The 17115-nt window shown below is 34.3% G+C and overlaps 1 protein-coding gene across 6 annotated transcripts in view; it reads left to right on the plus strand.

The window, feature by feature from the left end:
• Positions 1-15664, plus strand: part of LOC145683440 (uncharacterized) — a 501171-nt gene extending 485507 nt beyond the window's left edge. For all 6 annotated transcript variants that reach the window (XM_081754773.1, XM_081754778.1, XM_081754779.1 and 3 more), the window contains one exon: positions 14799-15664. In XM_081754773.1, coding sequence (XP_081610899.1) covers positions 14799-14896 — 98 coding nt within the window. In that variant the 3' untranslated portion in view covers positions 14897-15664. The remainder of the gene's footprint in view (positions 1-14798) is intronic.
• Positions 15665-17115: the final 1451 nt, after the last annotated feature.

Genomic DNA, 17115 nt, shown 5'->3' on the forward strand with positions numbered 1-17115 from the left:
GTTTTCTCGGGGTTCTCCCGTTTCCTCCCACTTTCTTCATTCCACCATTTCACTCATCTCTCATCATCACCGTCTCCTTTAGCCTAACCGGCATAACCGTTGGACGTAAAACTCAAAGATTTCATTTCATTTATTATTATTATTATTATTATTATTATTATTATTATTATTATTATTATTATTATTACTATTATTATTATTATTATTATTATTATTGTTATTATTATTATTATTATAGTATATTATATTATTATCTGCTAGTAGTTGTAGTAGTAGTAGTAGTAGTAGCAGTAGTAGAAATAGGAATTGTAGCATTAGTTGTAGTTTTATTTTTATTTTTAATCCTTTCATCCTTTAATTTTTAAATGTCTATAATGTGTAGTGGCGTATTTAGGGGGGTGGCTTCCGGGCTTAAGCCCCCCCCGAAATCTTACTTAGTATAGTAAAGTAAATGAAATATCTTGAATTTTTACATTTCCAGTTAAAGTCCCCCCGAAAGTTAGCAAAGCCCCTGCCAAAACAAAATCGTAAATACGACATTATTAATGTGTCATCAATAAATTGATCACATCGGACCTAGACAAGATTAGATTCTGTCGTTCCAATATAATTTCAAAGCTAAAGGAGTTACCACTAAAGAGCATTGTGTGAACAGAGTGCACATTTCAATACATATGTACGGTACCACCTTAATTTCGTGGCATGGATGGGGCCACGGTGGTTCAGTGGTAGAGCGTTCACCTCTGGTGCTTGGGGTCCTGGGTTCAAAACCTGCTCCCGTAAAAATGAACTTTGTGGTGGACAAACACCGTGTGCGTGGGTTTTCTCGGGGATCTCCCGTTTCCTCCCACTTTCTTAATTCCACCATTTCATTCATCTCTCTCATAATCACCGTCTCCTTTAGCCTTACCGGCAAAGTCGTGGGACCTAAAACTCAAAAATTTCATTTCATATTCGTGGCATGGAGTCCTCTTAAGTACGTTGATCGAACTTTCGTTCGGGATAGACATGACGAAGGTTATAGGCGTAACCTGTAATTTGGGCATTATAGTGGAGCATTTGTACAAGAAGTGATACCTGTGTGTGAGTGTGTGTGTGTGTTATTCGTTTCATTATTGTTTTCTCTTCTCACATGCAACGTATGGATGTGTGAATTATTACACGTTTAGTGGCACGTGACATGGGATTGCAACATTGGGATGGCATTGCTCGTTCGTTCATTCACATGTTAAAGCGACGTTCACCTGAGCGATTCGTTTATAAGTGGCAGGTCGTTAACGGTGACGGATCTGTTGGTAACGATTCTCGGTCTAACAGCAAAATGTCTTTCTTTTTCACCCCAAACAGTTAATTTACTTTCGCCGATTATGGAGCCATATAATGCATCGACGGAAAAGTGTTGATGAAACCTTACATAGTTTGGGCCGTAGAATCCAAATCTGCAATCAAAAATTAGGGTTTCCATTTGAAATTTCAAAGTTGACCCCACCCCAACCCCCAGGGGTTGGTCTAGAGGGTCGAGTTTGGTTTCATCAGATAGATTTTTAATATTACTGAACACGTGTTTTTTGGTTTTTCGATTCGAAGTTAAGTTCTCGATTTATTCCACCGTGTCCAGACTTTTGATTCACTCTGTATAACTTTCAAGTTAAGCATTTCAAAACTCAAATTGATTGAGAACATTTTTAAAACTATTTTGAGTAAAACAGTTTTGAAAAATTTTGAAAACTTACGAAAATTTTGAAATCTTTTAAAAATTATAAATAAAGATTTGGAAGCGATCAGCTAATCACATTGCATCAATGATAACTTTCCACTGATCAGTGAATGAGATAAGACCGAGAAAAACTTTAAACCAATGATCTTGGATTGTGAATTGTAACTGAAGTTCAAAATGTTAAAATTGTTATTGTTGCGCATCGATCGATTTTAATAATTGCCAATCAGGTTTCAAGTCTTAAATGTTTACGTCAATTACTTACATTTAAGTCCTGACTAAAACTCCAGTGTTGAAAGTGTGGAATTGTTAATGCGTGACATTAGAGTGTGTATAAATCATGACTATATACCCTATAGCTGAAAGTTTGAAATCTTTCATTATGTTTACAAGTAAATCAGTTCTAATAATTGCTTAACAGGTTTAACAACGTAAATTTCGATGTCGATTCTGAAATTTGAACCTAAAGGCAGTCATCAAACAATCAAATTACACGAAAATAAATTTCCACTTTTTATCTCAGGTTGAAATCCTTACGTTTGAACGTATGACATTGTGAATCGAAGACACGGATGAAGCAACTAAATTGCACCAGTGACTGTAAACTATGAGTTGTTTCTATGCTTTAAATTGGTAAGGTAATATATTAGAAAGATCATAAAAAATGTGCATTTGTAACTTTCTACTCTTGAAGTGATACAGGTTAGATCATACAAACAGACAAGGAATATATATATAGGCTGACTCTAGTGAATAATTACATTTTTTTAAGAATGCCATTATATTTTACAATTTGCTAATTTAAAGGGTGGTTCAATGTAACGCAGCAAAAGTTTGAAAGAAAATGTCAATGTACCCGTGTACTATGAAAGACGATTGACCTTTCTACTCATCCATATAGAATATAATGTTATAAAACCTCGTAAAAGAATAATATAGTAGGTCACAGAATTACGAATTTTAAAACTTTGGTAATTCTTTACCTCATAAAAGGGGACAAGCGGGACCAAACAAATATACAGGAGTGCATATTCGGGCCCGAGACAACATTCACCAAATTTTGTTTTTCAAAATTTCCGAATTCAAGTGTAGATCAATGTACCACTCCAAGAATTTTGGAGAGATGGGTTAATCCAAGTCCTCTCAAAGAGAATGGGCCTCAAAATAAACCGTATCAAAATATAAGAGGACAAAATAGGTAAAATATCTAAATCTTTAAATTTTTGGCATATTTTTCCCACACACACACACACACACACACACACAAAAAAAAAAAAACCATAATGGATCCAATCAAACTTACCGAAGTAAACACACCGGTATTATACTACCACATCCATTCTTTTAGTTCTGGGAATTTCGAAATTTAAAGTGGTCTAATGTACCTCTCTTAGAAGTAAGGCTTGAGCCTTGCCATGCCAGATAAACTGTACAGTGACCTCTATGACGTCATACTAGTTGGTGAGGTCACGTGATATCTTAGTCAATCAGAGCCGAGTTAGGCTAACTGTTCCGTTTTAAAAGGGTTTTAAAATTCAATGTATGGGCCTGCTTCCCATTTCCTAAATTCCACTTCGATATCACATCTTCTATTTTCACACAGAAAAGTGACTCACTAGAGTTTTTAATTTTTGCTTGATGGTGAAGTATTGTGATTTCAGGAAGTATGCCATGCGCCAAATCAGGTCATAATCTGAAAAGGCAGGGTTACACCAAAACATCAGTTTAATACCATCGAGAGTCTGAACTTTTTATTGCATCTCTGTGGCCGAACATGGCCCTGCATTATTCTGTTACAGCAGAGCGTGCTTTTCCAATACAAATGCTGAATAATTTTTGGCCCAGAGAAGACTCCGCTCGAGTTGTTCTAAAAAAAAGAAAGATATCGTCATTCATGGTTTCGATCTTTCGGAACAAAGTAAATTATGCAATTATATTTCCATAAAACACTAAATATAGCTTTTTGTTTGTTTAAAACAGCTCTGTTTGAAGACCAATCTTGGAAAACCAGCTTTAGGAAATGCATATCACGTGGAATTTGGAACAATTATCGACACACATTCACCCCTCTCTGGGCTTGAGCCGGGATCAAATCGTGTAGTAGAATGTAGCAGATCTTGCTTTCACCGATCGTGTGAAGATGAACTATAATGAACTGGGGCATGTCGATTTGGTTTGATATTCGTTCTGTCTGGTATATGGATTTTCCTCAATGAGATTTCTAATACTATCAGAATCTTGTAGAGATGTTGGTGACCTTTGACATTTTTTACAACCTGATCGAAATTTCTGAGTGACTGTGCTGCACTTTACTTAATCTTCCCCTTTCCCATAAGAAATGTTTTGGGTTGCTATTGCAACTTTACGCAAGAGTTCTAACTCGTATGACAATAGTTACGCATAAGTTAGGTTAAGGACTTATACTGATTTAAGTTACTAATAACTGACTGAATAAACTGGCAGAGCTGTTGTCTCCGTGTCAAATATCTTTTTTGCCACCTACTTCTTTGTCAAGTTTGATCTTGTACAGGTAAGGTCAATAATGGATGTTTGCGTTGTAAAAATATTCCAAGTCCTATGATTCATCCATGATTTCTTTTTCTTTGATTGCAAGATATTGGAGCATATTAATCACGATACTTGACTTATTCGCAACTTCTAGAACAGAGTGATCTTTTGTTCAATAGCATTGAATTTGGATGTTTTAAGAAGAGATGAGGCCGGACTATAAGTTAATGGTCCATTTAACACTTATAAATGGGTTTCTAAAATATAGTTTTAGGAAAATGTTTCATGTTACAGTTGCAACAGAGCACAAGTGATTTAAGAACATACCTAAGTAGAATTAACTTTACTCCAGTAACAACACGATACGCACGCGTTCGTAATTCGATCAACGCGAGGACAAGGTAGTCAAACAGAAAGAAAAGCACACCAAACTTCAATTTCTAGCGTCAAAGCCACATGGCCGTGAATACAAACAAGGTCAACGAAAAATAAAAACACTAAAAGAAGAAAACAAAATGATAAAATAAATAGGGATAGTTCGGATATTTATGCTTTTTGCATTTTATGTATTTTTGTATGCAATGGAGAATACACAACTGGTAAGCAAGAAAATATCATGAAATAGAAAACTCTAAAAGGTTTCTCGTTTAACTTACTGGAAACAAGACATCCCCTCATATTACACTGAGCTCCCGTGAAACACAAGCAAACCCTACAATTGACCCTAGCTTTGCGAAGGTGGAGTAACCAACTTACCCCAACATCGATTTTCCTTGAAGTTTTATATGAAATTTTGTTTGCTAAAACATGAGCCTCTTTGTATTTGTTCTTTGGCGTTTATATTATATTACGGCTTAGTGAAAATAAAAATATGTATTACAGTTCTTACTTTATTAGGAGAAAGGGAGCCTTGTGGCTCACTGGTAGAGCGTTCACCTCCGGTGCTTGGGGTCCCTGGTTCGATCCCAGCTTGCGCCGTGTGGACTTTCCGGTGGAAAAACATCGTGCTCGTGGATTTTCTCGGGGTTGTACCGTTTCATCCCACTTTCTTCATTCCACCATTTCATTCATCTCTCATCATCGTCGTGTCTTTTAGCCTAACCTGCATAAGCATAGGACGTAAAACTCAAAGATTTCATTTTTTATTAGGAGAAAAGTGGTGTGGAGTAACTCATTTACCCCTGTTCGCATATTACAGACTCGATGTTAGTAATTACAATTAATTTAATTTAATTTAATGTTTTGCAACACTGATTTAATATAATATTGCTGATAGATAAAATGAAGGCTCGGAGACTAAATACTGCTGACATCTGCGCTGCCTTAGTTGAGTCGGAGAGCGAAATATCTTATTTCGATGACGAAGATAACGATGCGTTAAGGGCTTAACATGATATGTCAGATGAAGATGATGCCATTGAATCGGAAGAAGATATATGTGACGAAATTAATTGTGAATATGCATCAACTGAAGTAGGTATATTGCCAACCTATTCGAAGCATGTGTACAAGGGTAAAAATGTTAAAATATGGACATCTGAAAGTAATCGTGGTTCAAAAAGGCGTGAGCATAACATTGTTCACGGACCTGTTGGACTTGCAGACCATTTGAAAAAGAAAGATTTGACAATGAGCGAAACTTTTCTGTTATTTTTCCTTACTGAAATGTTGAATATTGCGTGATGGAAACAAACAAATTTGCAGAAAAAGTGTATGAAGAGTGGAAAAGAAAAAACCCTGATAACTGTCGAATGTGGAAATGTTTGGACAGAGATGAACTGTGCGCTTTCATTGGAATTCTATTAGCTGCTGGAAAGATCCGTGGCAAAAAGATAAAAGTTTCCGAAATGTGCAGATGAGGTGGTGCCTTTTAAATACCGTTTTTCAGAGCTGTAATGTCACGCGATCGTTTTATATCTTTGTGTTCATTTATCAGATTTAACGATAGAAACACTTGTGCAGAAAAAATTCAACAATCAAATGATAAACTTGAAGCCATTCGAAATGTTTTCAACTTATTTGGTAATGCATGTGTAAAACATTTTTTCTTTATGAAAATATCACTATCGATGAACGACTTGCTGTATTCAGAAGCAGGTGCCCCTTTCGTGTTTACATGAAGAACAAACCAGGACGTTATGGAATCAAACTGTGGATTTGTGCAGACAGCAAGACGTCATACATTTCAAGTATTCAAGTGTACACGGGAAAAATTGGTGGCGCAAGAGAAATAAATCAGGGGCAAAAGTGGTAATGGATCTCACTGAGCCTTATTTCGGTTCCGGATGTGGAGTGATTACTGGTATTTTTTTTTACATCTGTACCATTGGCCGAATAATTACTAAAGGTAAAATAACAATAATAGGAATTTTACGAGCCATTAAGACTGACATATCGCCAGAATTTCTACCAAATTCAGAGAAGGCCCCGGGTTCATCTATGTATGGGTTCAACGAAGATCTTACGCTAGTTTCGTACGTGCCTCAAAAGAGGAAAGGAGTAATTTTATTGTCCACACAGTTTAGTGACTCTGAAACAGGCACACCTGGAAAGCCGATAATAATAGAACACTATAATTTGACGAAGGGAGGAGTTGATAACGGAAATAAAATGACCCGTGAATACTCCTGTGCTCAACAAACACGAAGATGGCCTTTCAGACTTTTTATGGAAATGATTGACATGGGAGGCCAAATGCGTACATAATTTGGAATGAGAAATATCCTGAGTGGAAACAAAACAATAAAAGTAGAAGAGAACGATTCATTGAAGATGTGCGTCATGAGCTGGTATTACCACATATGAGACAGCGCGCCAGCAATCCGGAAGGTCTACGTCAACCTATTGTGCAAGCAATCAGGTCACTTGGTGTGGAAGTAGAATATTCGAAAAAGGTGTATTCATTCAGAAGTGATTCAACTGATGCTTCTTCTACAAGGAAACGATGTCTCCTATGTGGAAGATATAAAGACAGAAAAACAAAAATATCAAGTGGTGTGTGCAAAAAGCCAGTTTAAAATTTTCACACAAAAGAAAAGACAGTTTTCACATGTTTATCTTGCAATGATGCCTGTAACAAAAGAATATTGCGTAAATTCTGCTGTTTGCTACAAAGTTCATTTCTCACATCACTGTACAGTAGATTAGCTTAGCTGAATTACTATTGCTCAATCTATTGCTACAAGATTAGATTAAGTTAGATACAAATTATTAATAAGAACAATTAGCCCTTCGTTTGTAACAAGGCTCATTTCTCATATTACTTTATATTACGTTGCGAACAAGTGAATTCACATAGAAGTAAATGTCCCTTGTACATTTTGTTTAATGCAAGCATATGGGCGTAAGAGGTTACATATTTTTAACAAAAGAATTATAAATTCTATAAATATTTGTATCCTTCCGAAACTAAGTTTCTAAGATTGAATTATGTCCTCTTTCCTTTGCGAACAAATTCAATAAAATAAAGTTCATTTCTTCACTTAGTTTTTAAAATTAAACTTGGGGTAACTAACTTACCTCGGTTCGATTTTAGTGGAATATTTTTGAACTTCGTAAAGCTAGGGTTAAAAATATCTAGATTACAAAGTGATTAATGTTTGAAAGATTGCCTTTTCTGCTCGTCAATTTAAGATTAGGGTCTGCTGCATGGCGAAGAATACATGTGCAAACTACATGTTGGAGTGTTTAATATTAATCCTTCGTTATTTCCAAAATATTTTCCATCAATTTTTACTGTCAAGGCCTTGTAGGAATAGGTATAAAATAATCAGTAATGCGTTTGGAGGTTTCTATATCTACTATATATATATAATCTGAAAATGTTCTCGTAAAATATTAAGACCACTTTAACGTTATATACATAATCACTATTTTTTTGTCAAATTTCCGTTTATTTCTGGGCTCTCTCTAACTGCAGTATATTGTATTACCTAATGAATTTGACCATGACAATATAATTAACATTTTCATTTGTTACCCTAAAAGAACGCAAAAGTATGTGGTAATGATAAGTTGTTAGGTTTTGTTGTAAGGCTTCAGGGATAATTATCAATCTAGTGCAATATAGTTAAGTGTAGTGTATGTTGCAAGTGTTCCCAAGAATTTCACTGCCTACATGTCTAGCGGTAGATGAAGAGTTTTCAACTTTCGCATTTTGTGATAATGAAGAACTTCATTTTAAAATTATCCCACGCTAGAGGTTTCTTTAGAAAATAATATATATGCTAGTATATCTATATGGATATCGAGACCTTTTATTCTAATCTTCTCCTAGATCCAAAACAAATAGCGAAGATAATGTTACAAATTCATCCCGTGCAGTGCAGTGCAGATAATGTTACAAATTCTACTCATAAAGAACTTTTGAAAATTTTAAACATCTTAGCAAAGAAAAAAGAAGGCTACAGATAAAAGCAATTCAGAAAGATTGATTTCTTTCGAACTAAATTTTAGAGAATCTGTAGAACTAAATCTCTAAATTTTAGAGAACTAAATCTCTGATAATATACGTCATCAGTATATTATGAGTTCCTAGGACTGTATACTACAAGATTGTTATATATTCGATATTTTGATGAACTTATCAAGAAGAAAATAACTATTTATTGATTGTGATATATTGACTTGAGAAAAGTCTAGATATAATTCGGTATTAAATATTATGACTTTCCAAACTCAATAACGTGATTTAAAGTATCATATTGTGCAGTTATGTTTGTATACTGATGTTAGAAATCTACTATACTTGCTGGCTTAAATTCCATTTCGATTTGGCTTTTATTGAAGAAATACACTATTAGAAATATGTTTAAGATATTAAAAGAAAATTTTAAATAGACTTACATCAACTCTAGTCTTATAACCTAACTATATGTATTAATTAACAGACAGTTTAGTTTTTTTAAGTCTTTGATTAAATCTATAAATTTAATAATTATTCATCATTTGTTAACCTTCAATTTTGATATGTATGCTTCTTAATTAAATTATTTATAACCAAATTATTACTTTATCTTTAGCAATTACTGTGTTTAATAAAGGTAAAACAATGACATTAAAAATCATGAAAAAATTTACAAAAGAGCAAATAATTATATCATATGTTTCATATGTTGTTCTATTTTCTGTAATCAAGTTGATTTCTCTTAAGTTTATTAAAGTATTTGTCTAATAATATTGTCTTTGCTGTGTAGGCGTTCAAAATTTATCGTAACACCATCTTACGCCATTGAATATCTATGTGACTTCATACCTTTAATTCATTCATTTAAGTAGTAAATTATGTTTTGTCCTCCTAAGGGAACTGAAATTTTGAGTTAGATTTTACTGATTTGCGTTTAAGCCTATTTAAATGTCACTCATTTTGTAAAGCAAATAAATTATATTGTGTTACATTTAATTTTAAGATTAAACAATTAAATGTGATCCAAGTGGTTTCAAATTTTCCTCTAATACGAATTTATATCTTGATAAAGCAGAAAATGTCAGCAGTATTACCTAATTGAAATTTGACTTAATTTTAAAGTAAACAGAATGATGATTTTCCATGTATCAATGTGTTAGAAATAGCTATATCATAGTTTTCATATCAAAAACCTTTGTGTATGGAAATTTTACAAATTGTGAAAATACACCTAACAACAGAAACACACATATGAAATTTGTATTTCATTTAATATCCTTGAATTGAATTTAAAAATTACATTACATTTTGAAACCTACAAAAAATATCTTCTATCTGGTTTCAGAAAAGTGCTGATCAAGTGTATGTGCATGTCAGAAAGTTACTTCACACGGAATGTGCATATCACCAATGAACTTCTTTTAACTACTGAAATGCAAAGTCATATAACAAATTAATTCTTTGGATAGAGTTAAAGTGTTCAGTATACCTTAAAATTATCTTATTGATTGAATACTACTGATCCATGTAAATATGTTTCGTTGATATTCTTGTATTCTCTTGCAAATCACCATATTATTGTACACATTGCTCTTGTGATTCGTTCCGAAGATGATACCAATTGATAAATAACAGTATTTTTTATAAATACGTATCTAAAGTATTTTGACAGCCTATTTTTTATTTCTAATATGGATAATGCGGATGAAGTCTAGAAAAGATATATATTGATGGAACGAAGTATTGATGAAACAATTGTTTATTTTCCACTCTCTTGCTTTCTATTTGTTCTATGTTTTTTCCCTCTTACTTGCCTGCCAGAAACTGCCCATAACCACAGCCAGCGTATCTAATGTAAGTGTTGACAGACTGATGTCTCTAATTGCTATTCCTTCAAAGACTTAGTCAAAGTTTCCGTTGGAAGTGGGAGCTGTAGGGCGTGAGCGCGTATTCATAGTCAAGCCTATAATCACCTCCCAACCTTCACGCAGTTGAATTGGCCGAAAGAAAGGAAATAAATATTTCCTTTGTGTAATTGTATACCCTAATGCTTCTTTCTCGCCCCTGTTTTATGATGTTGAATCAAAACGGGAAAATTAGTTGTGTTATTTTTGTGTTCATTGTTCTTACACGTTTCTACTTATCGGATAATGGGTGTCGGTCGACTGATAACAAAATGACAACCGAATAATTCTATGAGGTATGAAATAGCGAACATTGTTTCACTGAGTCACAAAGTGATACTGAGCGACATTCTTGTTTCTATTTATCAAATCGATTCTGTAGTTCTTGTTTCAGCGCTGATAGCAAACTATAGAATGAATAATATGGAAATGAATCGAAAAGAAAACGTCACGTTGCAGAAATTATTGCAGAATCTAGAAGAGGCAAAGTGGTCATTGAAGAAATAGGAACATCAGAAATAGCTAGCGATATTGGGGACGACGAAGAGATGCATTTTGCGATTATAGAACTGATGGAAACGAACAATAGATGGCGACATCATCACAACAATCGCAACAGTCACATGTTTCTACTTTCAGTTCAAGTGCATCAGCTCAAAAGCAATATTAAATCCTAGTGTAGTGATAGGCAAAATGGTTCATTTCGGAGAATTGATTCATTTAGTCTGATTCACTGAAATGATTCGATCATTTAATTCGTTCATATGAATTGGTTGTCAGCACATTCCCTTCGCGCAAGTGTATTGGTTGGGAATGATTCGCTCATTGAATCAGTTGGGTTTCCGCGCATCTATTTTGCGCAGATGAGTTATTCGATCATATGAATTGAGTGGGAATTATTCGATCATATGAATTGCTTGGGCTACTGCATTGCTTTTCTGCGCAACTTAATAAATTCCTTGTGAGGAGAGGAAGTACACCAGATGACACGGCCAGCGTTGCATTGGGGTGAGTGGTGGCTCAGTGCTATTATGAAGTTTCAATAATATGGTGTTGCTCTGCTCCCATTGTTGTTATTTTTGCATCTTGTTTTGATATTACGGCTTGAGGCAAAAACTAACACTGTTGCAATCTCCACGTTTTTTCTGCCAATTTCAGTTCTCGAGGAAGTACTTTGTTGAAATATACTCCATAAAATTTTCACGGGATAACTAGCAGTTTTAATAATTTATTTGTAACTTCATATTGTCGTACATATTAATATGAGGAAAAATATAGAGTCCTAAGTGCAATGTATAGGCTACATTCATGTTTTTGGTTTTAAATACAAAAGTACTATGCAATGAGTCCGTAGTAGTATATTCATTTTTGGTGCGTATTATTTCCCCAGGTTATCTACACTTTGTAAAGTACACATCATGTTAATGAATTTTATTCTGTTGTTACGTCTTACAGTTTTGCACTATAGGCTAAAGTGGAGGCGGATGATTAATTAAAGTAAATTGTTATCTCGCAATCCATTCTATTCTATCCTGAGGTCACCGTGGCTCACTGATAAAGCTGTTACCTCCGGTGTGTGGGGTTCTTGGTTTGATCCACTGCTAAATAAGTTTGTGGTGTACATCATGATGTCGGTGGGTTTTGTCGGGTACTCCCGTTTCCTTCCACACTCTCATTCCACCTATTTCATCATCATTTACTTGCCTTAATCATTCGTTTTCCTTAGATTAATGGACATAAACGTGGAATGTTAAAGTGCAAAATTTCTATTTTATCCTATTACATTCTAAAATATGTTCTATTTTATTCTTGACTGGCAAAAAATAATTATCTTTTTTAATTCTTTTGAGCTAGAGAAGAAAGGGAGTTAACACATCAACATATACTTAATATTATTGTGATCATTTTATAAGGTTTCCCTCTGGGAGACATTGAGTAAACGCGGAATGAAATGAAATGTTAAAAACTTTTACGTTCCATGGTTATCTTCGTCGAGACTAAAGGAAACGATGATGAGGAGGATGAATGAAATGGTGAAATGAAGGAAGTGAGCGAAAACGAGAGAACTCAGAGAAAACCCACACATATGGTGTTTGTCCACCATAAAGCCCATTTGGCGTAAATAGGAGAAAATCAGGAACCCCATGCACCAGAGGTGAACGCCTTACCACTGAGCCAATACTACTTCAATAAGCAAGAGATGAACATATATTTGCGAAAATACTGGTAACCTTAATTGAACCCAATCTCAGAAACGCCCCAGAGGATAATTCTTAGCCTCGGGGTATTTTCCCCTCGCCTACCCCTGAAATCATCACTGTTCTTCTATATTCTTAAGAGAAAACCATTAGCTAGTTAAATTTGAGTTGAGTTGATTTTGAGCTTAACGTCCCATTCAGCAGCGAGGCTATATGAGACGTGAGCCTACTGGTTAACATGGAATCCGAACCACATGAGCTCTTGCCGGGAATCGATCCCGGGTCTCCCACATCCTCGTGTTTACATGGAAGCTCAGAAAATCATTTGTATCTCTACGTCCATTTCAATAGTAGTAAAGCGAAAAATATATGCCACTAAACAAGGGCACCGTTTTCTCTGTAACTTGGGAGGGGGGGGGGGGCGCATTAAGATGTATGGGTTGTAGACAAGGGTCTAAAGGATTTTAAGACTAATTCAAGTTATGCTAAATATTGAATATTCATAAAAATACATTTAAGCATTCAGGGGTCCGGTCCCCCCAGAATCGGCGCCCTTGCCACTAACTTTTTTGCATGTGGATAAGTGTTTCTACTGAAAGATGCAATGCATTATCTTCCCAGAAAGTATCTGCGTTCGTCTTTCTATACATGTATATACATTTGTGAAATCCATTATGTACAGTACAAATAGTTTACAGTGCACTTTTTCTGTGTAAATATTGTATTTAGATTGAATATAATATAGTACTTTGAGCTGATTATGAAACATTAAAATTGACTTTTTTGGCTAGTGCAATTGAAAGTGATGGTAATATCTTTATCCAATGTACGTATAGTATCTTGATAAAATAGATAAGCGATTATCAAGAGTATGTTGAAACTAACTACGAAATTGTATTATATCAAATTGAGCAACACTGTCAGTATTTCACGACGAGAAGCAAACAACAGAAAAGTTTACTTTGAAAGTAATCTGCTTCTAACAACGCGGCTTCCTCTCTTCGCAAGAAGCAACCCTACCACGCAGGATGAAAAAAAAAAAAAAAAAAAAAAAAAAAAACGCACGCCATCTACGAAAGCAGGAAGAAAAAAACGCGCGTACGGTTTTCTTTCTTTTACCAATCCCCGTGAACTGCAAGCGCATTTGCAGAAGCAACCCTACCAATTCTCTCACACAAGCTGGCACTTTGTGATTCTCAATTCATTTCGATCACGGCAAGCAATTCAGTGAAAAGTACAAATGATTCATTAGAAGAATCGATTCATTTCTAGCAAGAATCATAATTCATTTGATTCACGCCATGATCCGTTCATAATGATCGAATCGTTCATGATAGGACACAACACTATCCTAGTGGATGTACAGGTATGAATCAACCACTCGACATCTACTTCATCCATCCGTATAAACCATTCGTTCGCTTCATTTATTCATGGCTGCTCATGTTAACTTATGGCTTCGGAGTCGGATTTTGTAACTGTAAGAGTTCATGATTTACCAGTGTAGTGCTCCTCGATTCCGAAACACAATTCGATTGCTCTACATAAAACTTGACATCTGGCCGATTAGCCGGCCATGTGGTTCAATCCTTCTAAACACTGTTTCTAGTGCGAGATGATTGTTTTTGTTAAATACGTCAATTTTCAGTAAAGCAATTGTATGATTCATGGACCGTTCACCTAATTGAATAACGGTTATACTTATTAGAATAGGTTTCATAAAGTAACGAATTGAATAATCACCACAAGAAAATATTTCTAGTCATTAGACAGTAGTAGTTATCACGATATTTTATTAACTAGTTTAGTACAATGTTTGCAACACTCATATGAGGTGAAATTCAATAAAATACCGGGCATGTAAGCTGCCGCAAATTCCTTTATTAATTTTTAAATCATATTTGCCTTTGCCCATTGACCATTGCACGTTTAGTACACTTAAATTGTAGTTCCTAGTGGGATAGGATATAATCTGCAACTATATTCACTCTTGTTATATTTACTTGTTAGTAATGTGCATACAATCTATACTACTCATTCTAACATATATTTTTTTTCTTTTCTAGACCAAAGAATACCTCTCAGCACATTAATTCCAATTTCGATAGGATTAACCAATTTGGTAGCAGAATCTTTAAGAGGTAGTGAGCAAAATATTCCATAATATCAAGGGCCTGCAAAGAAATAACTGTCGAAAGGTATACTAATTGTGTATCTCCATATGAAGCCCCTAATTTGATTAAATGTTTTTATAATAAAATTAGATATATACTTCTACTACAACGTGCTATGTTTTAATTTTTTGTAATATCAATTCAACTACAAGGTTACTTTTATGTGCACTTTTGGACAATATATTTTCTCAGATAATCAACTGGCATGTTACCTTCAGTGTACTTCCAGTGACGATAATATTTGTTTCATGTACTTTTAAGATCTGTTTTGATCCATTTTGAAGATTACAATTCACCGTAATGTGGAGATTCATACTCGAAACAAAGAAATAATAATATTAATTGTTCTATTTTGTCCACTGGACTCTCACTGGCTGCTTTGGGGGTAACTGTTATGCCTGATCATTTTATAAACAAATAAATAAATTAGTCTAAATATCAATTACAAGGTAAGTATAAGTAGCATTTCGTGTTAATTGAAATTCAAAATAAGATAAAGTAATGTACTGAGTAGTGCCAACATCTTCCTGATTTTGGTTAGCACAAATTATACAGTAATTTACTTGCATAACTGTCTCTTGAATCAATTACCTGTTGCCATCTCAGTGGAAGGAAATAAATCGTACACCATTAACTGGAGTTTTTGATACCCTCTAGAACGGCGGGAGTGGGTCAAAAATGGCCCATTCCATTTTTATTAAATATTTGTATTCTAAACCACTAATATTCAATTGCATAATAAAACGTGACTTTCATTCAATAAAACAAAAAACTTCTTTGAACTCTATGTATTTTTTGCCAATAATACAAATTTAAGAAACATTCTATTTTTTATGAATATAATATTATTAGAATGATATTATTGGATGTATTATATACAATGTCAGTTTATTATATAGTAAAGTTATATATCATTCCAATTCCTAGTTAGTTATTATTCTTAGATTGTTTAAGCACATTACCTAACTGAACTAAACTAACCTAATCTACACACATCTAAACTTGCAGTCTTACACAGAACAAAGTTCAGTCACTCCTGTACAAGGAGAAGCGTCATACAAAAACATTGTTCACTAATAAAAACGTGACGTATTACACAAACAATGTTTTACTAATTTGGTTGTAATACGCATCTATGCATTTCTATAACTTTCCTCTCCCTATTTAGAATTTGTGGAAACACATAACCTGACATGACCTAAAATAGCATACACAGTCGTAAACTTGCAGTAGTTCAAACCAGAAAAAGTCAGTATAGAGTGATTGTTTTATAGTTTTTTTTAGTTTAAAACCTTTATTGAGAATAATGTACATATGAAATACAATAGTAGTACAACAGCAGTACATAGCATTAATATGATTTTTTTTTTTTTTTTTTTTTTGAAGTTCAACATAATATTTTTATTTTGTGAGTGACCTTTTGATCTTGTTCTAAGATGTAGGTGACGGCACTTTGAATTCCGCAGTCGAGAGACTATCAATAATATTCTTGATTGTATTAATTAAAAAAAAAAACATTAATGGTAAATAAGATTTGCTAGGTTCCAATCATGAAAGCTCTGACATGAAAAGAATGGTAAACTACCTGTTCTTTCGAACAACTTCTACTTCTACTACTTCTTTGATTCTACTTCTTTGGTTCAAATATAATTTATCCAAACATAAGAGAAAGTAAGTTGTCTTCTATTTAGACCTCTAAACTTTTGGTTTCGGTAGCTTTGAAATTTCTGGTTACGCCACAGGCTAGCAGTCAAATAATTCTTGGCAGCGCCGGAAATTGAACTCGGAATCCCTCAATCCGTACTCAGCCACGTTCACCACTAGACCAGCGGAGCGGTCATTTAGTGGCGATCACAGTGAGAGCTTCGGCTTTCTTCTCCCAACCCGTCTGGTATTTAGGAACCTTGTCCCAATCCGTCTGGACAGCGTGGGAGCAGTAGACCAAGTCCTCCCTCCGGGGAGAGGCCTCATCCAATAGTGGATCGAATATGGCTTTGGTTTTATTATTATTTATTATTTGTGCTATAAACGTCTTCTCATGAAACATTTCAACATAGTGATACCCTCAAAAAACACACTAGCTATATATTTTCACAATAGCATGCAAATTGTTTGAAAATTTTTTGTTAAAATGATTGAAAATATTATGAATATTTTGTTACGATGTAAGACATATAATTTGTGTTTAATAATAATAATAATAATAATA

The sequence above is a fragment of the Thermobia domestica genome, chromosome 4 (genome assembly GCF_964235325.1).
Source record: "Thermobia domestica chromosome 4, izTheDome1.hap1.1, whole genome shotgun sequence".
Taxonomy (NCBI): domain Eukaryota; kingdom Metazoa; phylum Arthropoda; class Insecta; order Zygentoma; family Lepismatidae; genus Thermobia; species Thermobia domestica.